The 25,037-nt window shown below is 53.2% G+C and overlaps 1 protein-coding gene across 1 annotated transcript in view; it reads right to left on the bottom strand.

Moving 5' to 3' along the window:
- The window catches only part of LOC111140003 (E1A binding protein p400), a 97,116-nt gene extending 74,048 nt beyond the window's left edge, over positions 1-23,068 (bottom strand). The window contains exons 1-3 of the mRNA XM_022492393.1: positions 23,050-23,068; positions 13,581-13,730; positions 9,508-10,871 (exon numbers count right to left, since the gene is read on the bottom strand). Of these exons, the coding sequence (XP_022348101.1) occupies positions 9,508-10,836 (1,329 nt within the window). The 5' untranslated portion in view covers positions 10,837-10,871; positions 13,581-13,730; positions 23,050-23,068. The remainder of the gene's footprint in view (positions 1-9,507; positions 10,872-13,580; positions 13,731-23,049) is intronic.
- Positions 23,069-25,037: the final 1,969 nt, after the last annotated feature.

Here is a 25,037-nt window from a genome sequence, read left to right as displayed (position 1 = left end):
TAAAGAAAACATACTGCAACGAAGAACACAGGAAAACCGTGACCACAAAGAAGGACTATTAAGAAAGAGAACCAAACGGAGGCGCCCGAACCGAACAACAAGCTCTCTGGAAGACAAGATTCACTGGAGGGAGAAGCAGGGAGCGGAGGCCCGCGAGCTACAGGCGTGGCGCTGGGAGAAGCAGAGCCGCAGGCCCTGCGTGCCCAGGTGCAGCCCGGCCGGGCGCTGGGAGGACGACAGCCAGGCCGAGCCCAGGGGACGCACACCCACGTGGCCCGGTCACCCCCTCAGGGCTGCACAGCCCCCAAAGGGGATGCAAAGTCTTCTCCGAAATGGTGCTGAGGAACGAGGCATCCACAGGAAAATGCTAAACACTGGATGTTACTGAAATAAACAACCTGCGCTCATCACAGACACGGGCACGTGGGGCCAGCCTCCCTTCCCCGGCTTCCTGGCCGCCCCACTCTTGCCATCAGAATGACTCTGCTTTCTCGTACGCTGTCTGGCTGACTGTGCTACCGGGAAAGATACTGCCGTGCTTAAAATAAAACCTGAGGGCGCCTGGGTGGCTCAGTCATCAAGTGTCTGCCTTCAGATCAGGTCATGATCCCGGAGTCCTGGGATGGAGCCCCGCATCCGGCTCCCTACTCCATGGGGAGCCTGCTTCTCCCTCTGCCTCTCCCCCTGCTCGTGCTCTCTCAATTGCAAAAATAAATAAATAAATAATTCTTTAAAAAACAGACTTGATTTCAATTAGCAATCATTTATTAGAGTTCTTAAAAAAGAGAGAGAAAACAGAGATTCTCTGACGGGAACTGAACTCTGAGTGCCCATTTTAAGAGAGCAGCAAAACAGACCTTATCCATAAAAGACAGTGGAACTTCAAGGGAGTGGAGGAGCTCCACCAGGAGAAAGAACAGGTGAGGGCACTGGGGGTGCCGCTCACAAGAGAGACCGTCTGCCCCAGAAGGAGGAACCAACCGAGTTACTCGGGATGAAGAAACTGAGACAGTCACGGCAGCTGGCAGTCAGCTGGGGGTAAACATCAGCCGATTTAAATAAACCCAACCACCAAGCAACTATGAATGAACTGGGCCGTGGTCCGCAAGTCTGGGCCTGCAGTCAGAGTGGGGACAGGACTCGAAGGTGGGGGGAGCTCTGGTGCACAGGTCTCACCACATCTCAGCTCGAGGTTCTCCGGCGGTCTCCCTAGGCTCGCCTTGGGCAGGGAAACTGAGGACAGCACAAACAGAAAAAGCACTTGCCCTGACAGCACGCCTATTACAACAAACCAAGCTGCAGACCTCCACCCAGTCTACACCCACAAGCTTGTAACTATACATGTAAAACAAGGACACACATGTAAGAGCAAGACAGCAGCTGCAGGGGTGTCTGGGTAGCTCGGCAAAGCCTCTGCCTTCGGCTCGGGCCATGATCTCAGGGTGCTGGGGTCATAACCCACGTCCGGCTCTCTGCTCTGCTACTTCTCTCTCTCTCAAATAAATAAAATCTTTAAAAAAAAAAAAAAAAAAGACAGCAATAGTGGGGTAAGGTCACAGAGCTACAACCATTATCCGTTTCCTCTAACATCATGACTACCGAGAAATCATCTCCAATGAGAACGGCTGTTTAAAATCTAAATAACAGGGGCGCCTGGGTGGCTCAGTGGGTTAAGCCTCTGCCTTCGGCTCAGGTCATGATCCCAGGGTGCTGGGATCGAGCCCCGCATCGGGCTCTCTGCTCCGCGGGGAGCCTGCTTCCTCCTCTCTCTCTGCCTCCCTCTCTGCCTACTTGTGATCTCTGTCTGTCAAATAAATAAATAAAATCTTTAAAAAAATAAAATAAAATAAAATAAATAAAATCTAAATAACAAGGGGACACCAGGGTGGCTCGGTCATTAAGCGTCTGCCTTCGGCTCAGGTCATGACCCTGGGGTCCTGGGATCGAGCCCCCACATCAGGCTCCCTGCAGAGAGCCTGCTTCTCCCTCTCTTTCTACCGCCCCCACCCCGCTTGTGTGCTCTCTCCTGGAATCCAGCCCAAGTCAGGCTCCATACTCAGCGGCGAGTCTGCTGGAGATTCTCTCCCCTGGCCCTCCCACTAGTACTCTCGCTCTCAAATCACTGAACACAATAAAAATACAAACAGAGCAACACCTGTGCTGTTCAGGCTCGTGCCTCACAGAGCCCGGGCCCTGCGCGGGCACCGCTGCCCGAGCTGCGTGTGAGTGTCTGCGCTGTGCTCACCTACACACTCAGCTCCACACACCATGTCCTCTGCCTCTGCTTCCTAGACAACTCCCCACATACCCTTCTGCTCCACAAGGTGTGGCCAAGCCCCACACGCAGCCACGCGTGTCAGCACTGGGGCCACCACCTCCTTCCTTACTGACGGCTCTCACTGACATTGCTCTGTACGAACGTGCACGATCCACTGACCTGTCCTCCCTGCCAGCGGACACTCGGTTCTTACCAGCTGGACGCTCTTACAACCAGGGCCGCTAGGAACACTATTATACCTGGTTTCTGGCAGACACACTCAAGAATTTCTTACAGCATGCTTCTAGGACAAACGGTCTGCCTGTGGTCACCTCTTCCAGGTCAGGCAAAATGTTTCCAAACATCTGTGCTACCCTCTCATCAAAAGTAGATGAGAGGGGCGCCTGGGTGGCTCAGTGGGTTAGGCCTCTGCCTTCAGCTCAGGTCATGATCCCAGGGTCCTGGGATCGAGCCCCACATCGGGCTCTCTGCTCAGCAGGGAGCCTGCCTCCACCTCTCTCTCTGCCTGCCTCTCTGCCTACTTGTGATCTCTGTCAAATAAATAAATAAATTCTTAAAAAAAAAAAAAAAAGTAGATGAGAATCCCACTGACCCACAACAGCGGATTCTGTCCAGTTTGATTTCTGGTGATCTGGTGAGCGTGACATCATGTCACAGTGGTTTAACCTGTGTCACCATGGAGGCCACACATTTCATAACCTGACGGGTACTTCTTGCCTTCCGCTGTCCCACTGTCCTTAGGCAAATATTTACGGATGTGGTCTAGAAACACAGTAACGCATGACACTCCACGAAGCGTTAACAAGAAAGATGCCCAGCTAATACACGTCCCAAAGATCTTAGCTTCAGTCGTGTCAAACTCATCACAGGAAGCATCTAAATACCAGGTCCAGATTACGCCTCCCCACCAAAGTGGATGGGCCCCCTGCAGAAAGGACTGATTCTGGGCCAGAGGAAGGAAAACACAAGATGAACCTTAGTGTGTGCCAGCAAGGAAGGGCTCAGAGAGTGACCAGAACATGTCAACCGTGCAGGAGGCCCAGCATGAAGGGCTCCATCAGGTCAAAACACATGGTAACAGAAGGGGGGCCCCGGGCAGCAGATGATGGAAGGGCATAAAGAGACCTGAGTGGAGTGGGTTAGACCAGCACCTGACAAATTCCACAAGCCAAAACACTTATATCTGTGCCTTCCCCGCCAATAAATTACAACTCAGTGTGATCGAACTCACCTTCTTTACAGACCCAGGAAGAAAAAAAAATCACATGATGATGCAAATAGGTATAAAAATACCACTTGACAAAATTCAATATCCATTCATGATCAATACTAGAAATAAAGAAATCCCCTTCACCTAGTAAAGGACATCTGCAGAATCTACGGCTACTATCCCACCTGATGGCGAAATACTAAATGTTTTCCCCAAAACATCAGGAAGAAGGTAAGAATAAGTATTCTTATTCACTGCAAAGGCCTGACGGACCACTGCACTTAGCAAACCTGGAAGTCCTCGCCAGGACAAGAAGGCAAAAAAATAAAAACACATAAAAGGCATATAAACAGGAAAAAAAATAATAAATCTTGCTTTTCTTGGCAGACATTACTCCCTATGTAGAAAATCCCAGGGAATCTACAAAAAAGCTCCTAGAACTAACAGACAAGTTTAGCAAGGCTGCAGTACAGGTTCAAATAATCACCCGCATTCCTACACATCTGCAATGAACGTCTCAATTTTTTCTAACAACCACATACAACACCACAGAAACACTAGAAACACCTGAGTATAAATCTAACAAAATATGTACAGAATGGGCATCCTGAAAACTACATAAAACACTGATGAAACAAGTCAAAAATGACCAAAACAAAGGGAGAGCTATGGCATATTCCTGGACGGGAAGACTCAGTACTGTCAAGGTATCACTCCTTCCCACAGTGGTCAACAGATTCAACATAATCCAAATCCAAATCCTGCAGATATCCACAGAGCAGATTCTACAATCTCTATGAAAATGGAAAGGAACTAGAGTGACCAAAACCATTTTAAAAAAAGAAGAAGAAAAGAAAAAGGTCGAACTCACACTGATTTCAAGACTTCTGACAAAGCTACCGTGGCCCAGACCATGTGGCGTTAGCAAGACACAAGATGAACGGAATTCCAGAGGGTCTAGAAAGAGACCCACACAGCCAGGAACCAGCTCATTTTCAGCAGCGAGGCAAGGTCACTGTGCGGAAACAGAGTGGCCTTTTCAAGACACACTGCTGGAACAAGTGGAAATCAACAAGCAGAAGAGCGAACTTCACGTTCGTGTCTGCCACGTCATACAGAACCTGCCTCAAAGGGGATAGTGGACCTAAGTGTGAAACTCAGAACCATACAACTTCCAGGAGAAGATACAGGTTTCTGTGACCTCAGGCTGAGCCAAGAGTTTTTAGGATGCCAAAAGCACAATCTATAAAACCGACAAAATGATAAAAAAGACCGCATCAAAACCTAAAACTTCTGCTCTGGACAACAGTGTAACAGAGAGAAAGATAAGCTTCAGAACGGCAGGAAAACATCTGCAAATCTGTATCTGACAGGGAACCTGCATTCACATCATACAAAGAATTCTCAAATCGAACAGCGACACGCAGGAGTCCGACCTTCCCCAAGAGGACTCACAGACAACAACCGTGCAGGGGTGTGGCCACGACCGGAGAGGAGCAGGCAGGACGCACTGGGGCCTCCCCACCACTGGGGGCAGCAGAGCGCAGAAGGGCAGGCCAGGGCGCCTTTGCCAGTTTTTTAGAAAACTCGGGGGCGCCTGGGTGGCTCAGTGGGTTAAGCCTCTGCCTTCGGCTCAGGTCATGATCCCGGGGTCCTGGGATCGAGCCCCGCATCGGGCTCTCTGCTCAGCGGGGCGCCTGCTTCCCTTCACCGCTCTGCCTGCCTCTCTGCCTGCTTGTGAGCTCTGTGTCAAATAGATAAATAAATAAGAAAAGAAAAGAAAACTCGAACCTATACGAGCCTGCAATCTGCCGCCGAGGTCTGAACCCGAACGAAACAAAGGCCGAGGTTCACACACACCAAACTCTCTGTGAACACCGAGGCAGCTTTACTCCTAAGTAAACAATCCAACTGCCCTTCAATGGGTGAGTGGAGACAAAGCGGGGACACCCCTGCCCCCAGACACAGACGCTGGTAAACGGCACAGCGTGGCCGCTCAGCGACAGAAGCCACGGGCAGTATGACTCCATGCAGGTTTCGTTCATTCTGGAAACGGCAGAACCACAGAGGCAGGGGGCACAGATTCTGGGAGGGTGACGGAGCTCTGTTTCTGGACCACCATGGTGGCTACACAACTCTGTGGGTTTGGCACAACTCAACAGAACCACAAACAAAAAAAGAGTGAGTTTTACCGAATTCAGTAAGTCTAAACAAATAAATACTATTAGTGACATAACCCAATGACTGAGATAAAAATCCACATATGACTATGTAAATGGACGAAAAAGGAAAGCACACCGTTCACGGCAGAATGCCGACTGATCGATGCATTAGGGACAACGGAGCTAGAAAATCCATTCTGCAATCCTGAAGGTGAAAACGGATTCTGGCCAGATGGCGGAATTAATGGCCGAAAATTTAATGAGATACAGGATATTTAACCGAGTCTCAAAGTATCTTCCCCAGATTATTTATCATTTACCAAAGAAAAACTAAGAACCTTCCATTGCAAAAGCCTGACGGACACCAGCCTCACCAAGCGGTCAGAGCGCGCGTCACCAGTCCCAAGACCGCCGACCTCACGGCCTCCTAATACAGGAGCATGAGCCATACACAGCGTCACTTCTGGGTATTCCTCTCAAAGATACATGGCCCAAGTCAGACACAAGGGCAGAAGGCAATCCAGTATCAAAGGGCATTCTACCAAACAAGTAGCCTCAACTCAAAAACGTAAAGGTCAAGAAAGACTGAGGAGCCAGGCCAGGTTAAAGAAGACCAAGGAGGGGACGCCTGGGTGGCTCAGCGGGTTAAAGCCTCTGCTTTCGGCTCAGGTCATGATCCCAGGGTTCTGGGATCAAGCCCCACATTGGGCTCTCTGCTCCGCGGAGAGCCTGCTTCCTCCTCTCTCTCCCTGCCTGCCTCTCTGCCTACTTGCAATCTCTGTCACATAAATAAATAAAATCTTAAAAAAAAAAGAAGACGAAGACGACGACGACCGAGGAGGCATGACAACTACACCCGACGCCCAACAGGCGATCCCAGCCTAGGGTAAAACCACCATGGCCGACCCTTGAACAAGCCGGGTTTGAACTGCACAGGTCCACTTACACGCAGATTCTTTCCCCTACAGAACAGTAAATGTATTTTCTCTTCTTCCTTGTGATTTCCTTCTCTCCAGCTTACTTTACAAGCAGAATACAATATATAAAACAAATTAACAGACAAATACACGCTAATCAACTACGTTATAGGTAAAGCTTCCAGTCAACAGCAGGCTAACAGCTGTTCAGTTTTTGGGGAGTCAAGAGCTGTACGTGGTGTTGCGCTGCACGGGGACGGTGCCCCTGCCCTGTGTAAGGGTCCACTCTTATGTCAAGGACATAATGGTCAAGGACACCATCAGGTCAAGACACAAAAACCACGTATGAGCTTTGGCTTAGTCGTGGTCCTGGCGTGACCCAGACCGTGTCAGGTAAGAGAACATTCTCACCAAAGGCACACAGGGCATCAGACTTACAAGTGCATGACGTGGGATCTGCAATGGCCTGTCGCCGATTCGGTGGAGACGTGTGTGTCTACACATATGCCAGAGTGAAAACAACAGAGGCGGGCAAAAAGGGCACATCCGGTGAACCCGCGTAAAGGGCACAAAGGAGTTCTTTGGGAAACTGTTTTTGCAACTTTCACATGTGTTAGAAATTACAGCAAAATTAAAAATAAAAACATTGAAAAAAAAAAAAAAAAAGGTATCCCCACAAGATGAAACTAGTCTCCGAAGCAAGAACCATCCGTTCCCTCCTGAGAGAACGTGACCTGTCCTTCCAGGTTCTTGACATCACTGACGTAACACTGAACAATTCTGTTTCCAAACAATTAATGTTACTCAGTCCGCACTCAGTGGACACCCGGGGGGACCTACGGTCCTGACTTCGGCGTTTCTTCCAGCTGCGGAAAATATCAAGTTACCAGCTGCTTAAATCTTTTTTTTCTTGTTCTGTTTTGCACTGTTCTTAAAGATACAGATAGAAGACACAGGAAAGAACCAACATTTAAAACACAGCACACAAGGAACCCTGAGCACACATTCAACAGGACTGTATTAGGTGACATGCATGCGAAGGCTACTACCGCGTCACACTCAACACAGAAAAAATAAGAATGCATTAAGATCCGTGTTGTCATTTACTCATGCAACTTAACTTTATCATTTCATATGCAGGAAGTCTTTTAAATTTTTTAAAAATAAGGAATGGGCTCTGGAAAAAAAATGCTGGAGAGCAAATAGTAAAATTGAAGGTTAAAATATCTGGATGAAGGAAAGTTTGGGATGAGGCTACATTTGAGAACCATCGAAAAGTACCTGAAGCTGTTGCTGCTGGGATGAAAAAGCAGCAGAAACATTTGGCGGAAGCTGGGTTGCTATAGCAACAGGAGTACCAGTCTGCCCATCCTTTCCTGTCACAACCTTTACCTGAGAGAAAATATTTTGAGAAAAAAAGGCAACATAATTTTTAAGACTGCTCAAAATTTTGTCAGAATTTTACTGCTGATAGCTCAGTGATGTCTGGTGTATAAAAATGGAACGCTTTTGCATGAAATCCTGTAAAAGGACACCGAACTGACTTACGGTGGATTTACAACCTAATGACCTCACTCCAGGGCGCATCATGTGGGAACTCCAACTTGAGCTCAGGTTCTGCGACTTCCAACTACAATCAAGACAACGGCAGGCAGCCTCTGAGCAGCAAGGCTCTCACGCCCGCACACGCCATCGGCATGGCAGCCACCCCGCTGCCCACCGTGTGTGGGTCTCTCTGAGCGGGAAGGTGCAAAAAAGGGGAGTCAGGTCTCCTCGTTAGCACAGAGGAGGGGGACTGAGCCTCCAGACAACAGTGTGTACAAACAGAGAGAGAACTGAATTTCACTATTTCGTGGCAACAGAGGTGTAACCCTCAAAATAATATAAACCTTTTGGAAAATAAAAATGATCCTTTCTGGAAAGGGTGTTAAAGAAAACACAAAATGGCAAAGCCACACAGATATGTCCATAAATCTCAATGAGGACGGCAGAGCAAAGAGACCAGCTTTTGCTCAGCAAAGGCTGATTTCTTTGCAGGAGAAGAGCTGACAGAGTCAAATTACTTTAGTTGTGTTGTAAAACAAAATGAGCTGCACCAACATACTGTACACTACACAACACAAAGGCACAAAATACAGTGCGCTACAGCGTCCCTCACTATTGCCCTGGTTTGATTCACTCCTTTTTCAGGAAATACAAGTGGAAGGACCTCGGGAATCCCTATGGTACTGAAAAATCCCACCCGGGGGTGTATAAAGCACCCATTCCAGACACCCCAAAATTTCACTATCTAAAAAAGATCCTATGTCAAATATCACTCAGTAGGTATTTGCACACATGTGAGTTTAAAATGCCTCAAACCAGAGACTACATCTAAAAATTGAAAAATTCTCAGAGTTTTTGCCACAACAACTGTATCTTCATCATGAAAACACCACACAGATGTACCTCATGATGTGGAATCGTGACCGGTACACGGTAAAAAGCTAGTGACTGAAATGCCTGCTTAAAAACCACATTTGAGGTGTTTTTGACAGTGGACCAGTGGCAGTGAAATGCGAAGTCCACACACGCAGCCAGAAGGGGTCCGCACCTCAAGCCTCAGTGCTAGATGAGACCCCCCCGCCCCAGCTGACCACGGGGCAGGGCCGGGTCGCGCTGGGCCAGCCTCAGGACACTGGATGACCTTGCTCTGGATGCTCGGGCCTAGCCCAACACTGCTCACACAGCATCCTGCATCTTCCTCCCAACATCCAGAGCAGCTCCTCCCCTCCATGCCGGAAAAGAGCAAAACATGTCTTCAATTTCACTCCTGGATCAAAACCTTATGAAACCACGTCCTAGAAACACCCCAGCCTCGTAGGTTAGGTCTCATTTACAGTTGCCTAGAATCAAATCTGCAAAGCATGGTCCTCTCATTATGAAACTGCTGTTTCTCACCTCATCGTTGATAACCTCAGACTTTTCTTCCTCCTCCTCCTCCTCCTCCTCCTCATCCTCCTCCTCCTCCTCCTCCAGGTCCAAATCATTCTGCCTAAGATAAGCTTGCAACGGGGCATAATGCTTCTTCTTAAAAGCCAAGAAGTCCATCATGTTCCCTTGAAGGTGTTGCAAGAAGAACAATTCGATCAGGTACTCCTTGAAGGCCTCCTTCAGCGCCTCCATTTCGCGGTAGTGGTAGTCCAGGCACTGCTTCCTCATCTGGGCCAGCTCCTGAGAGGCCGGGGGGATCTCCTCCAACTTCTTGGGGGCCTTCCTCACGCCTGCACTCCCCGCAGATGTGAGAGGAAGGCTGGAGAGGCCCGGGGGCACTGCAGTCCTGGAGGGGCTGGTGGGGGGCGGCGGGGAGGTCATCCCGAAGGCCGAAGCCCCCCCAAGCCCGACTCCGGGGAGCAGGGGTCTGGTCAGCGGCGGCCCCTGCAGCACCTGCTGCTGCTGGACCAGCTGGCCCTGGATGATACTGCTGATCTGGGGCGGCAAGCTCGCTGTGGCGATGTGGCCGGGGCTGGCCAGGGGCTGCAGGCCAGATGCACCCGCGGCCGCGGGGCTCTGGGGCCCCAGGTGGTGGACGGTGCCCCCAGACTGCGCGTGGGGCTGCGACAGTCTCCGCTCTCGGACCGCGATGGGAGCCCCCGCGTGCTGTAGCTGCACCTGGGTGCCCGGGGCCATCTGGGCGAGGCCGGGGCTCTCCTGAAACACAAAGTGCCCGCTGCTAGACGGGCTCAAGCTCATCTGCCTCACTAACACGCTGGCGTCCACAAAGCCCCCGGTGGGACTGCTGCTGCACAGGCCCAGGCCAGGGCCAGGGGTGCCAGCCCGCACGCTCTGCAGGCCCGGCCCCGGCCCAGCACTGGGCTGGGTGGGACTCTGAGTCTGCACCTGCTGGGACAGTGGCGAGGTGACCTGGATGTACGACGGAGACCCATGCTCAAAGCGCCTCTGCTGGGCGCCAAACTGGAAGCCTGGAGAAGCGGGGCTGGGGAGTGGAAGAGGAGCGAGCGTGATCTGCGGGTTTCCTCCCACCACCGGGCCGACACTCTGCAGGGCGATGTTCACATTCTGTCCCGTCACGGGGCTCCTATTCATCAGCTGCTGAACTTGGTACCCGGGAGACTGCGGTGCGGAAGGGCTGGCTGAAGGCGCGAAGGGCGTGGCAGGGGACTGGGGCGGGTTTGGGTGGGCCTGCTGTTCCTCGCCTTCGCTGGGGGCGAAGGCCCTGGACCGCTGCAGCTGGTGCTGGACACTCTGCGGGCCGCTGCCATGGTGCATTATCGCCCCTCTTTTTAATCCAACTTAACGTTCTCCTGAAAAATCAAAGTTAAAATCAAGTTACTGGAAGACAAGCGGAAGCATCCAATCAGCACGTGGCGAGAGGGCCATTCAGCAGCACTGGGGTCCGTGCCGGCTGGCACCAGACGCCAGTGAGTCCTGTGAATTCTCATCGAGCCATGGAAGAGACAGCACTGGAGATGATGCCCCTTGACACCGATGAGGGACAGGTCCTTCTAGGTCACTGCTGGGACCCGTAGGTGGGTCATCCCAGCCAGCTACTGTGGAAGGTGACCAGCATTGCTAGCTCAAGGCCAAGCACGACCTGAACTCAGCACTGGCACTAGTGACTGGCATGTTTCTTCCCAGAAGCCTTCCCCCAGCCTAGTGGCCCCTCTCCATTCCCATGTGCGGTGGGGCTGTCTGCCTGTCTGCTCCGGGGAGGGGACAGCACCCTGCTCGCCGCTCAGGAGGCAGTCAGTGGCTGCTGCTGAACGCTGGCACAGGCTGCGGGCTGCCGTCGCCCCACACCAGAGCAGAACACCCCACCAAGCCCGGGGCTACATCAACTGCAAACACACAGAGAAACCAGTGCGTGTCAGACCCTAAGCTCCTGAGGGAGAGGGCCCGGCTTGGGCACCAAAGCCTCGCCTAAACCCACAGCAGGAGCCAGGACCAAACAGGAAGGCACCTCGACCTCAGAGAGAGAGAAAGCACATGGCCAGGACTCGGGCTCGTGCTCTCGGAGAGTCTCCGTCCGAGGTCTGCAAACTCCCTGAGCGGGTACCATAGCTTCCGCGAGGCTCCTAGCCCAAACACCAATTTGTGCAGAGGACGACGCAAGTGCTGGGGGAGTGGAAGGACACCCGCTGGGGGTCAGCCCTGAGGACAGGGCTAAGCAGGAGAAAGCCAGTTCTGAGGTGGGACCCTAGAACATTCCCAAGTCAGACCTAGCTAGAATCTCAATGTCTGTGAAGAAGATGACCCACTGGGGACACAATGTCGCCTACAGCCCCCTCTGGCTGTCTGCGCCCCACTGAGGCAGGATCAAAGGGACAGAAAGATCCACCACTGGAAATTCTCAAGTCAACTCTGGCACAGCTAGCCCCCATGTCTTGGCGTTCCTCCCGCCCTGCCCCAAACAAGCAAGAGGGCCGGCCCTGTCGCCCTCGGGGCGTGAGGACCTATCTGCCTCACAGAATCAGGGATAAAAACATCCTAAACCAGAAGTCACCAACATTACAATGCAAAAATACATAAACGCAGGGACAGACACCCCGGGCCCCTGGCTGAACTAGATGGAAGAAGCTACAGAACGTGGGGTGTGCCAGTAAAGCCTGGGGAAACACAAACATCAGTGCCTAGTTAAGCAGCAGGAAAGGGGCTTTTGGCTCTGAAGACAGAGTCCCAAGATCACAGGGAGGCTACAGCACACATCAGGGCAGAAGTCGGGAGGAACGGCCGCCCTGGGCAGCCCCCGGCGCAGCATGGCCTCATCCCCGAGCAGCAGCCCCACACAGTGGGTGGCTCAGGCCCAGGCACGCCTGCCCGCTGCCTTCAAAAACGTTTCTGCTCCTGAGTCTTGTGCACAAGCGCCGTGAGGAGACGTGTGTGGAACTGGCACAAAAACAGAATGCACATGACAGACAGACACGCAAGGGCGCATTCCGGGTGACTTCCTTCGGATACATTCTCAGAACATCAAAGGTGAGCAAGGAGAGAGAACGAAGGCCAGAAACCAGCTCTCCCACATAAAACAATTCACAAAACCAGGGGAAGGTAAGACTTGGGATAAATATGTCACAACCACTGACACAGAGTGAAAATCCTATTTAAATTCTCACCACAAATCATTCACCAAAATAAAGAAGCGTCTTACAAGGTGATATCTAAGCTTTATACCAATTATAGACATGTCAAAACAGAAACAGGTAGAGAATACAAAAATGAATACTTACTAAAGCTCTGAAGGGAATTCAAGTTCCTAAACTTAAAACAGTAAAGCTGAATCTGAAAAGACAGATGGATTTGAAGACACGCAAAATTTAAAAATGTTTAAGACTTAACAGTAAATCATCAAGCTCATGAGCATTTGGGGCAGTCGGGACAGGGCGACCACGGGTACTGGAGAGAGCACGCATGCGGGCTGCACATCACTGCAGTCCCACAGAAAGGCGAAGTGAGAGACAGTTTCCCGAAAAGAAAGCATCTACTTAACCGGCATGAAGGAAAGCGTCCAACCTTGCCGCTAATAAAAGCCACACAGACAAGCGAGACTCTCCCAGATCCGCTTTGCCAACACACTGCATCACGCAGCTGGCGTCCTGCCAACCCCGCTAAAGGGGTGTGGGAGGCAGACGGGGACACGGAGCACAGCGCTCCAACGGCTCAGAGCCCGGAATATGCCTGGCAGGGTGGGCGACAGGGCTGGAAAAGCAAAGTGACCCATCTCACCCATGACCTTTGACCTAGTCCTACTATCTCTGGAAATCTCTCCTGAGGAAATTCACCCACAAATTTTTTTAAATTGTGCATAAAAACGTGCATTGCAGAATACAGTAAAAGTAAAAGTAACCAGAAACATCCAGTGTCCAGGTTCTAGACAGAGACTCTAATAAAAATGAAACACGTACAGACAAATTAAGTGGAAAAAGCAGGATACCAATTACGGGACATAACTTCGACTGCGTTAACAACGTGCATTAGAGAGCTACCCAGTGAAACATGAAAACGTGAATACTGACCTTCACCCGGCGACGGGACACAACACTGGAGCAGCCTCGGCGATGTAAGGACCGAACTGACAGACCCGCACCACGACGAGTCTTGAGACGCCAGGGGCAGAGACAGACCCAAGGGTCACGCAGCGCCGGTCACGGACATGACATGATATCCTGCAACAGGCGACAGGGACAGAGATCAGAGAGATCCCAAGGGCTGAAGGTGGGCGAGGGGCGGACTCGAGAGGAGCAGGAGGGAATCTGGGGTGTGCACCCACTTCTCCAACTGGTTCGTGAGGATGGTTACAAGTGTTTGTCCAACGTCATGGAGCCACACACTAAAGCCTGAACTTTGCTACACAGAAACTATACCTCAACCTTGTAAGAAAATGGACCCTGACCTCATTAAGCTTATAGCCAAGTTAGAAAAACAAGCGCATTCAACAACGATATAAAGACACTACTTATCTAAAGCAGCATTCCCCAAAAATGTGCCACAGTTACCCCAATGGAGAGCAAAGCTACCACCAATGGCAAAACAACTTCTGTTTTTGTAGTAGCTGTTTCTACTTTGGATGTCCATCGGGAGGAGCCGGAGCCACGTTCAGCTCGCCACCCCGCACGGGTGCTGCTCCGGACGAGGCGGAAGTCAGCAGCTCGAGGGCAAGGCAGGTGCGCAGCCCGGCGAGAAGCAGGGCGCGACCCCCTCAGTCACCGCACGCAGCACTCACCAGTGCCGCTGGCAGGATGCTGGCCACAGGCCCACCCTCTCTGCCCACTGTTGCTGTCAGGGTGACCACAACATCATAAACAGGCACAACTAGACACCAGGAAAATACCACTCTAAGGAACATTACCTGGGCCCTGTTGTCAGTGTAGGGCAGGGGCCCCCAGGCCAGAACCAATGAGAGAGTCCGAGAGACTGGGTACTTACAGCAGCTGCTCCCGGGCCCCCTGCCGAAGTCTGGAACTGCTCCCGCTGCCCACCCTCCACTCCCAGCTTCCCGTGTGGGAGCCACCAGAGTCCAGGCCGCTGGACCTCCCCTTGAACAAGTAGGCAACTCGGGCCATGAGCCTGGCTCCCTTCCCAAACTCACCTCCTTCTCTGTCCCCACGTTTTCCCAGAGCAGCCAGGCAATCCCCCCAGCTTCAGGCAGTTCTGCAATACTGTCACCATGGTCACGGTGCACCCCCTAGGCCAAAGCCAGGGCCCGGGCACCACTCGTCACACAGGCAGCATCGCTTGTCATGCAGGGAGCACTGCTGTTACTGCAGGGAAGTACTTCTGCCCATCCGTGACACCCCCTATGTCCAGCACACAGAGCATGAGCCAAAGAGCCCGCTGTGAGCTGTGAACAAACACCCAGCTGCAGACACTGAGGGGTCAGAGAACGTCCAGCTTGCTAAAAATAAGGATGGAGCGCCTCGTTGGCTCAGTCACTGAAGCACCTGCCTTTGGCTCAGGTCATGATCTCGGGGTCCTGGGACTGAGCCCCATATCGGACTCCCTACTCAGCAGAGAGCCTGTCTCTCCGTCTCCCTCTGCCATTCTGCCTACTTGTGCTCCGTCAAATTAATAAATAAAATCTTTAAAAAAAATAAATAAAAGTAAAGACCAGTCCATGGCTCCAAATGCATAAGTCAGAGCCTAGACTTGGCCCTCGTGAACCATCAAAACACGGATTATCTCTACAAGGCTGCTCACAAGGAACGAGCTAATGTTTGACTCACTCACTCACTCCCAGCCCTTACGAAATGACATTTCCTGTTACAAAAATCAGTAAAACAAAGTCGGACTCCAAGGCTTGAAGCTGAATTTTTCAAGCACGTTAACTTGTAAATCATCTCTCCTAATAAAAGAATCAGATTAAAACTAATCTGAAATGCCATTTCTCATGTCCCAGACCAAACAACTCAGCAGCCCAACAACACAGTGCTGGCGAGGTGGTGGGGACACGGGCCGCTCAGCTCTGCAGGGGGAGCTGTCCCCCCCACCCCGCCAGGGCTCCAGCAGGACCTCACAAGTGTGCTCCTCCACACACTGGACCCGCTAGTGCCCCCCACCAAGTTCCCCCCAACAGCCCCCTCCAGGAAAGAAACACGTAAACACCAAGTCAGTCACTACGCATTCTCTGCAAACACAGCGCTGGAAATACACTACATGGCACGTTTCAGAGACAGGCGACTCCATCTGGTGCAGCCCCTCGACGGAGCACCATGCAGCTGCAGAAACGGGTGAAAAAGCTCTCTGCGAACTCCGTGCAGAGTGACTTCCAGAACTCCAACATTACGTCAAACAAAGCGCAGAAGACTCTATGTGGGACACCACCCCTACATAGGAGGACAAGATAGATATACACATAGATACATCTTGCCTGCATTTTTTCCTACAAAGAGAAAGCACATACCCACATATCTACAAATACATAACTTTTTCTCAAAAACGTATTCCCTAGTTATACGCACTGCAACAGTCTACGCGCACGGACATCCCCCAAGTATCTGTTTACTCTGCAGAAAAGGAACTCGCGAAGACTGAGAAACGAATGAGACTGATGACCTCCTCAGGGTGGTGTGAGCAGGCAGGGAAGAGAGTGACACTCCTGAGCATACCATCTTGTAACACTCTGAGCTTCAGAACCGTGTTAAAGAGTCAAATATTCGAAAAACAACTACATCGATAAGGACAAAGAACTCCCTAAATCCGACGTGCACAGAAGCAAACCCTCAAACTCTAGGCAGGACAACAGAGTCACCCGTGGGACAGGGCAGGAAGGGACAGCGGAACAACTCCACGCAGCTGGAGGAGAACCAGCACTGTGTGAGCGTACAGGTTCTTCCCTTAAAACACATCTCCTCGGGGCGCCTGGGGGGCTCAGTGTGTTGAGCCTTTGCCTTCTGCTTGGGTCATGATCCCGGGGTCCTGGGATGGAGCCCCACGTCGAGCTCTCTGCTCAGCGGGGAGCCTGCTCTCCCTCTCTATCTGCCTGCCTCTCTGCCTACTTTTGCCTACTTGTGATTTCTCTGTCAAATAAATAAAAATCTTTGGGGGAAAAAAAAAACACATCTCCTCGTTCTGCCTACGGAAATGGCCTAAAGCAGTGACATCCTAGCAGAACGGAGGACCCTAGGGGCACCGGGGCCAAGGCACGATGACAAGCAGCAAAGCAGGCAGCCTCGCCTCAGCAGGACACAGGGAAAGGCGGCTACGGGATTTGAGGACAGTGGCTCCCAGCTGTTTTAACCTGATCCATCTCTGAAAAGACAGTTATACTGTCACTTAACGTTCTTTGAATTTCAACCTGAAGTTAATGCTGAGACTAAAAACAAGTCGAGGCAGTAAGACTAAAGCAAAGCTTCTCCCTTCAGCTCGTGCTCTCTAGGACATGCTGCCACACACCCAACTCACACTCCGGAAAACCAGCCAACAGGTCAGCCCGGCAGGCCCAGGAAATGGCCACAGGTGGGCAACCCAGACCGGGGGAGGGACGCTGCTGAGGCGTCCTGCATGCGGCTAGAACGCGTTCGGTGTCGGCCAGGTTGAGTCTGAGGCCTGCGAGGTCTGGCCGCCACCACGTCTCGGTTCTGGGAGGAAGCAGCTCGGGCAGAGCCAGCGCTGGGATGCACACTGAGGCCCACCCCGGCAGCAGCGGCTACACAAGGACCTTCCCCCAAACACCCAAGCCGAGCCCCGCGAAACCTCCCTCCTTTCCTGGGAAAGCACTGCCGCCCTCCCGACCTTCCCTCTGCAGGGACCGCTCTCCGCCCGCCCCGCCCTGGTCAGCCTGGGCCCTGAGGCTTTCTAGGAGGGCCCGCACCCCCCAGGCAATCTGCCAAACACCAAAGCACGGAAGTGCCTCTGCCTGAGGGAGAAGGAAAAAAAGAGGGGGTGAAGCTTGAATGTGTTAAGAACATTGCTTTCACTTACCTTGAAATGCTTCCCGAGACCTTAAAAGACAGAGACGAGACCTTAAAAGACAGAGACGGCTGGGTGATAAAGCAGATGCACCACATGCCCACGAACGGAAACAAGGCACAGTAAACACCACGGGAAAGAGACTTCCTCGTGGGACGGCAATGCCGACAGTGCTCCGAAAGTCAAGGCCCTAGCAGAAGCCCACGCTAACAAAACATGCACTCCTCCCTCTCAGACAAGATGAGCAAGGCTCCAGACTCACTCCTAAACTATGTCCATTCCAAGTGACATAAACTGGGCCACACGGAGTTTTACAACTCTGCAAGCTTCCCTGTGCCACATGCCATGTCACAACGCCACGGTGCGGAAACAAGGACTGACGGCCCCGTGTCCCCTTCTAACTTAACAGGCCACGATGCCAGGAGCTTACAGTCATGGCGGCGGGGGCAGGTCCTTAACCCACTGGGACAGAGAGCCCCGTGCTCCCCAGAGGCAGGATCGATCTCAGCTTGGGAGGAAGAGGCCAGAGAAACGGAAGTCCTTCCTCAGACACGAGCCACACAGCTGCAGTCCCCAATGACTGTCCCACTCGCTGCTGCTCCTCAACGTTTTACCCACAGCCCTCGAGGGGCCTGCTTCCACCTTTCTCTCCTAATCCCTCCCGACATGCTGTGAAATTTTAATGCCACAGCCCTAGCGTAGATCTGTGGATGACTATGACTCTTTGTGAGACCACAAACCACTGTCATAGCTAAGATTTTTTTCACCCTCCCCCCAGGAACCAATTTCCAGCCCCGTGTGAGAAACAGCACCGCCATGGAGAACACAGTTCTAACGCGCAGAGACCTGCAGGAGTGGAACCAAACCAGCAGGCCCTGGGGAGGAGGGCAGGAGCTGGGAGAAAGCAAGGAGGAACTTGTCTTCTCGTGGCCCTCATGCTGCGACCCTTGTATATCGTCTGAACAGCACACGACAGGAGCCACGCAGGCAGCGCTCCCATCATGGGACAGCAACAGCAGGGGACTGGACAAAGGGGGGCGCACCCACGCGTCCAGCCCACCCAGCGACAGGACACGAGCTCTTGGTCCAAGCAGTAACCTTGGTAAACCTCAAATGCACTATGCTCAATGAGAGAAGCCAGATCGGGGTGCCTGGGGGGCTCCGTCGTTACGCATCTGCCTTCGGCTCAGGTCACGATCCCAGGGGCCCGGGATGGAGCCCCGCATCAGGCTCCCTGCTCACCGGGAAGCCTGCTTCTCCCTCCCCCTCTGCCCTTGCTTGTGGTCTCTCTCTCACTGTGTCTCTACCAAATTAACAAAATCTTTAAAGGAAAAAAAAAAAGGAAAGAAAGAAGCCAGACTCAAAGGCTCACCCCGAAGACATCCCAGAGGGGTACCTGGGTGGCTCAGTGGGTTAAAGCCTCTGCCTTCGGCTCGGGCCATGGTCCCAGGGTCCTGGGATCGAGCCCCGCATCAGGCTGTCTGCTTGGGGTGAGCCTGCTTCTCTCTCTCTCTGCCTGCCTCTCTGCCTACCTGTGATCTCTGTCAAGTAAATAAATAAAATCTTTAAAAAATTAAAAAAAATAAATGACATCCCAGAAAGGACAGAAAACAGTGACAGAGATCAGCAGCTGCTGAGAGGAGGAGCTCGGGAGAGCGGCAGTGCTAAGGAATTCTTAGGGTGACAAAACTGTTTTTTGAGTTTTTTTAGATTTATTTATTTACTTTAGAGAGAGAAAGCACACGTATGCGGGCACCAGCAGGAAGAGGGGCAGTGGGAGAGACAGGATCTCAGGCAGATTCCATACAGCGTGCGGAGCCCAACACAGGGCTCGATCTCATGATGCTAAGATCATGACCTGATCTGAAAACAAGAGTCAGACGCTCTACTGAGCCACCCAAAACTGTCCTGAATCCTGACTGTCCTGGAAATTACACATCTATCAAAATTCTCAGAATTCCACTTCAACAAAAGGGAATACTATGATGTATAAAGTGTTAAAAAAAAAGGGGGGGGGCACGTCTGGGCGGCTCAGTCGTTAAGTGTTTGCCTTCAGCTCAGGTCATGATCCCAGGGTCTTGGGATCGAGTCCCACACCGGGCTCCCAGGGAGCCTGCTTCTCCCTCTGCCTGCCACTCCACCTGCTTGTGCTCTCTCTCTGACAAACAAATAAATAAAATCTTTAAAAAAAAATTAAAAACAGAAAACTTAAAAAAAGAAGCCCTAAGTAAAATAGGAACATGAGATTATGCAAAGTCCTTCCCTTCACTCAGGACATTTTTATTTCTACAATAATGCACCAAAACAAAGTAACAATTCCCAATGACTAGAAATACAGCTGGAGTGGGGGGGCACGGGGGAGCTGAGAATATAGGCCCAAAGGACAGAGGCCCTGCCCAGAAGAAAACACTGAGGGCCAGGCCCGACTCCTGAAGGCAATGGGCACACGGTTCCCCTCCAAGTGGCGGAGGAGCAGAGCCAGGCTCCCTGAGGAAGATGCTGGTCTTTCACCTGTAAAGAGGCTCCCCCATCAGCCGGTCCTAGACTCCAAGGAAAGGAGCAGGCCAGCCAAGCAGAACACCTCCGCACTGGGACTGCAGAACCTCAGGGACAGCAAGACCTGGTTCCAGGGCTGGACCCCAGAGCCCGAGCTGGGCAGCCACAAACCCCTAACAGAAAAGAGAGCTTCCGTCCTCCGCAGGAGGAGCACTGAGACATAAAATGGGGGCCGGGGGGACAGAGAATTCACTGCCAGCCCTCAGGGCAGGCCCCACAGATGGTCCCTGTGGAGATGCCAGGCCCAACCTCCTACTGAATGCGGGGTCAGATGACTGACCCCTTCCTTGAATGGCCTCACGCTCTCCCACCTCCAAGCTACCTCCCTTCCATCTCTACCCCCATCAACCTCACCCCCAACATGCATCTGTCCCTCTTGGAAGAGCCGGCTTCCCTCTTCTAAGCACGTGAATTCCATTCCTCAGCATCCCCCAGAATCGTTCGCTACCCCGTACACCGAGGTTCCCACCAAATCCACCTGCTCTAGAGAAGAATTTGACTGTGACTGTATTTACTCAGTAAGCATTTCCTGAAGGCTGACTGCATCAGGCATTATTCTGAAGCACCGGGGATCCGAGAGTGAACGCGGCATAGTCCCTGCCCCCAGAAGAGGGGCAGTCAGACAACACACAAAGTAGGAGGTGGCTCACAAGAAGGACTGGCAGAGGAGCGCCTGGGTGGCTCAGTGAGTTAAAGCCTCTGCCTTCGGCTCAGGTGATGATCCCGGGGTCCTGGGATCGAGCCCCATGTCAGGCTTTCTGCAGGGAGCCTGCTTCCTCCTCTCTCTCTCTCTCTCTCTCCCCCTGCCTGCCTCTCTGCCTACTTGTGATCTCTGTCAAATAAATAAATAAATAATCTTAAAAAAAAAAAAAAAAGACATGCACAATCTGATTTCTGTTTAAAAACATCATTCGGCTGCTGTGTTGAGATTCGAGAGCAGAGCAGCTCAGGGGAGCAGGCAGAGCAGGGAGGAGGCACCGGAATAACCCAGGTAAGAGATGGGAGGCGAGGGACTGAAGAACGGCGGTAGCCAGGAAGACAGTGAAGGGCAGCCAGGCTTGATTCGATTATAAAAGTGTTGACAGATCAGATTTAGGACGTGGAAGAGAAGCAGAGATCACAGGAGAGTTCTGACCTGAGCAACTAGGAACGTGGGGCTGCCTCCAAGAGAAACGCAATGGCACTGGCAGGGAAGCAGCAGGTCTCACGCCAGTGCAAGCAGGTGTGGAACCTGGAGCAGGAAGACCCCGCCAGGAGATACACAATCAGGACCTGACGCCATGTGACCTACAGTCCTGACACAGGGTGAGATCACCCGGGTGCACACACCAGAGAGGAGGTCTGGGGCTGCCCTGAGGCATCAGAAGATTTACAGGGGAAGGAGATGAGAAGCAACCAGCAAGGTAAGAGGAGAACCAACAGAGTGGCGTCCCCGTGCCACGAGCAGACAGTGTTCCAAGGAAGCCATGGGCGGCCTGGTGAAAGGCTGCCTACAGGAGGGCTTGGCAATGTAACAGCACCGGTGACCCCAAGAGGAGTGGTGCTGGAGAAGAGGCGGGACGGAAAGACCAAAAGCTTAAGTGAAGCCGGTTCACGAGAAATGGGAAGAGGAAATGGTGACAGGGGGCACATGATCTTTTTTCTAACCGTGGTGTAAAAGGAAGCTAAGACCTGGAGAGAGTTTGATGGAGAATCGGAATGTCGACAAGACTACCCCGAAGAGAAGATAAACTGAAGACAAGACCAGAACGTCAGAGCCACAGCGCAGACGGCAAGAAACGGTGGATGCAATGCAAGAGCTAATGCTGGTCTGTGGACAGACAGGGCTTAATGCAGCCGCGCTATTTTTAAAGGCACATAAAATCACGTCATACAATCTCAATTATAAAGGAAAAATTACATGGCTCAAATGACGGGCCATAAAAACATCAATTGTGCGTAACTTTGGGTGGTAGGATGACAGTTTTCAAAATATACTTTCCATTTCTTAAAACCATTCAGGTACCCTACTTGTTTTACTGGTTCCACGAAAAAAAGTTACCAAAACCATTTTATCCGCAAACACCGCTTTGACAACCCATCGGAAAGTACACAAAGACTCCAACATGGACAACGGCAGGGGCAGCACCGCTGGCATCGGGCAGCGCTACCTTCTGCACTGATAAGGTGACACCGAGCAGAGCCCTGAGGGCCACGAATCTCCGCGCCACAGAGCCGAGGGCAGAGGCAGCCGCGGGCGGAATGGCCTGGCGGTAAGGGGCTGACCCTTCTTTGGGGCGCCAGGGGGCTCCGCAGGAAGACACCTGACTACACCGCCGCGCAGCCGGCAGCAGCGTCGCAGTGAGCGGGGCCTGAATTCGGCCCGCTGTCCCCCCACTGAACGGCCTGGACAAGTCGCTCTCCTCTGCACCTGTCCCCCCACCCGTGAGGGCGACACGCCGCGCACCGGAGGACCAGTGCAGTGGGCATGCCTGTGCTGCTGAAGGCGCCGGCCACGCAGACCCGAGACCCAAACCAAACCAAAGAGCCGGGCATGCAGTGGGGGTGGGAGAGCCGCCCCCGCGCGGCACCTGCGTCCCGGCGGGCCTCCGCACCGCCAGAGCGCCCCACCCACCCCCGGCGCCCCATCACCGCGGGCCGCGTCTCCGCGCCGGCGCCGCACACCCGCCCCCGGCGCCCCGTTCCGGTGGGCAGCGCTTCCGCAGGGCAGCCCCTCACCGCACCGGGGCTCTGTCACCGCGGGCCCCGTCTCCGCACCGCGCCAGCGCCCCCCACCCACCCCCGGCCGACCCTCACTCCCGGCGCTCCCGTCTCCTCGGGCCGCGTCTCCGCGCCAAACCAGTGCCACCTCCACCCCCGGTCCCTCCACCCCCCAACTCCCGGAGCGCCCGCCCACTCCGGCGGGCCCCCAACTACACAGCCCGGGGGTGGGGGGAAGGGCTCCAGAAAGGCTGGGGGCGCAAGCCACACGACTCCGGGCCCTGACCCCCGCCGTTCCCGGCCACGCCGTGCCCCACGTACCCGGGCCTGGACCGCACTCCTGCCGCGTCCGGCCGAGGGCTGGGGGCGGGGGTCGAGGAGGCGCCGCTCCGCTCGGCGCATCCGGGGCCGCGAGCGGAGGAAGCGGCGGCGCGCCCGCTACGGTGAGCCGGAAGTGACGTCCCGCGGCGGGAGACGTCGAGACGCGCATCGGGCTAGAGCGGCCGGGTGACGGGCGGGCCGACGGGCCGACGGCGGACCGGCCCCGCCGGGTAGTGCGTGGGGCGAGGCTGGGGCCGCGGGGGTCGGCTGGGCGGGCGGGGACCCGCGGACGGCGTCATACTGGAGAGGGCTGGCGCAGTGAATACGGCCGAGAGAAGATGACCCCCGAACCGGTGAAGACCCAGTCAGACCCCGGGGCCGGGGTGGGCCGCAGAGCAGATGAGGGGCCTCGGGCTCCGCTCCCGGGAGCTCTCCGGCTTCCGCCGCCTGTTGTGCACCCCGCGGCCGGGCGCCCCGGTGCGGAGGGGCTTTCGGGGGGCGAAGTGCGTTGGGCGCGCCCCGACGCCGCTCGCTCTCACCAGCCGTCCGCGGACGAGCCCCATCGGCTGATGGCCGGGAAATGGGGCGAACCCAGGGGACACCTGCTACGACAGAGATGAACCCTGGAAGCACCGGCCCGGTGGGGAAGCCAGACAGCAGGCCGCGCGCTGCAGGGGTCCATTTCCATGAAGGGTGCAGAATGCGCGGGTCCGGGCGGTGGACAGTAGCTAGCCCTGGCCGGGGTGGTGGCGGGGGAGACTGCCTGCGGCTGGACCCGGGATTTCCTTGGGCGGTTGATGAAAATGTTGTGAAATTAGGTAGCGCCGATGGTTGCACCAGTTCGTGAATGTACCAAAAAACACTGAATTGTGCACTTTGAAAGGATGCGTTTATGGTATGTGAATTACATCCTAATAAAAAATGTCATTTTAAAAAATGAAGGCTAGGGACACCTGGCAGGCCTTGTCCAGTGGAGTGTGCGATTCTTGATCTCAAGGTTGTGGGTTCAAGGCCCACCCTGGGTGTGAAGATTACTTTAAAAATAAAAATAAGGGGCGTCTGGGTGGCTCAGTGGGTTAAGCCTCTGCCTTCGGCTCAGGTCGTAATCTCAGGGGCCTGGGGTCGAGCCATGCATGGGGCTCTCTGCTCAAAAGGGGGACGGGGTGGGGGAGGCTGCTTCCTCCTCTCTCTCTGCCTGCCTTTCTGCCTACTTGTGATCTCTATCTGTCAAATAAATAAAATTTTTTTTTTTTTTTTTTTAAAGATTTTATTTATTTATTTGACAGAGAGAGATCACAAGTAGACAGAGAGGCAGGCAGAGAGAGAGAGAGAGGGAAGCAGGCTCCCTGCCGAGCAGAGAGCCCGACGCGGGACTCGATCCCAGGACCCTGAGATCACGACCTGAGCCGAAGGCAGCGGCTTAACCCACTGAGCCACCCAGGCGCCCAAATAAATAAAATTTTTAAAAAATCTTTTAAATAAATAAAAACAAAATCTTGGGCGCCTGGGTGGCTCAGTTGCTTAGGCGACTGCCTCCAGCTCAGGTCATGATCCCGGGATCCTGGGATGGAGTCCCACATCAGGCTCCCGGCTGCATGGGGAGTCTGCTTCTCCCTCTGACCTTTTGCCCTCTAATGTTCTTTCTCACTGTCTCTCTCAAATAAATAAATAAAATCTTTTAAAAAAATAAATAAAAATAAAATCTTTAAAAATTGAGAAAAGAATTAGAAGACAAATGGGATAAAAACTCAGCAAAGTGCAGGTACAAATGCCCTCTGGTGTTAAACTGAAAATTTTAGAAAGACAAACCCTGGCTATGAAGGGAGTTGCACTTAACCTGTCGTTCCAGAACCATGGTTAAAGAACATTCTCCATCCTGTTGAATTGCCTGGGTGGGGACTGGCTCTTTGAACCCTCATGCCACCCTCCTACTTGAAGCCGGGAAGTTAAAAACTCGGTCTGCCAGAGTCCTGGCTGAGTGAGGCCCT

The sequence above is a fragment of the Enhydra lutris genome, unplaced genomic scaffold, assembly GCF_002288905.1.
Source record: "Enhydra lutris kenyoni isolate GAN:26980312 unplaced genomic scaffold, ASM228890v2 scaffoldscaffold144, whole genome shotgun sequence".
Taxonomy (NCBI): domain Eukaryota; kingdom Metazoa; phylum Chordata; class Mammalia; order Carnivora; family Mustelidae; genus Enhydra; species Enhydra lutris.
This window is presented reverse-complemented; position numbering and strand designations above follow the sequence as displayed.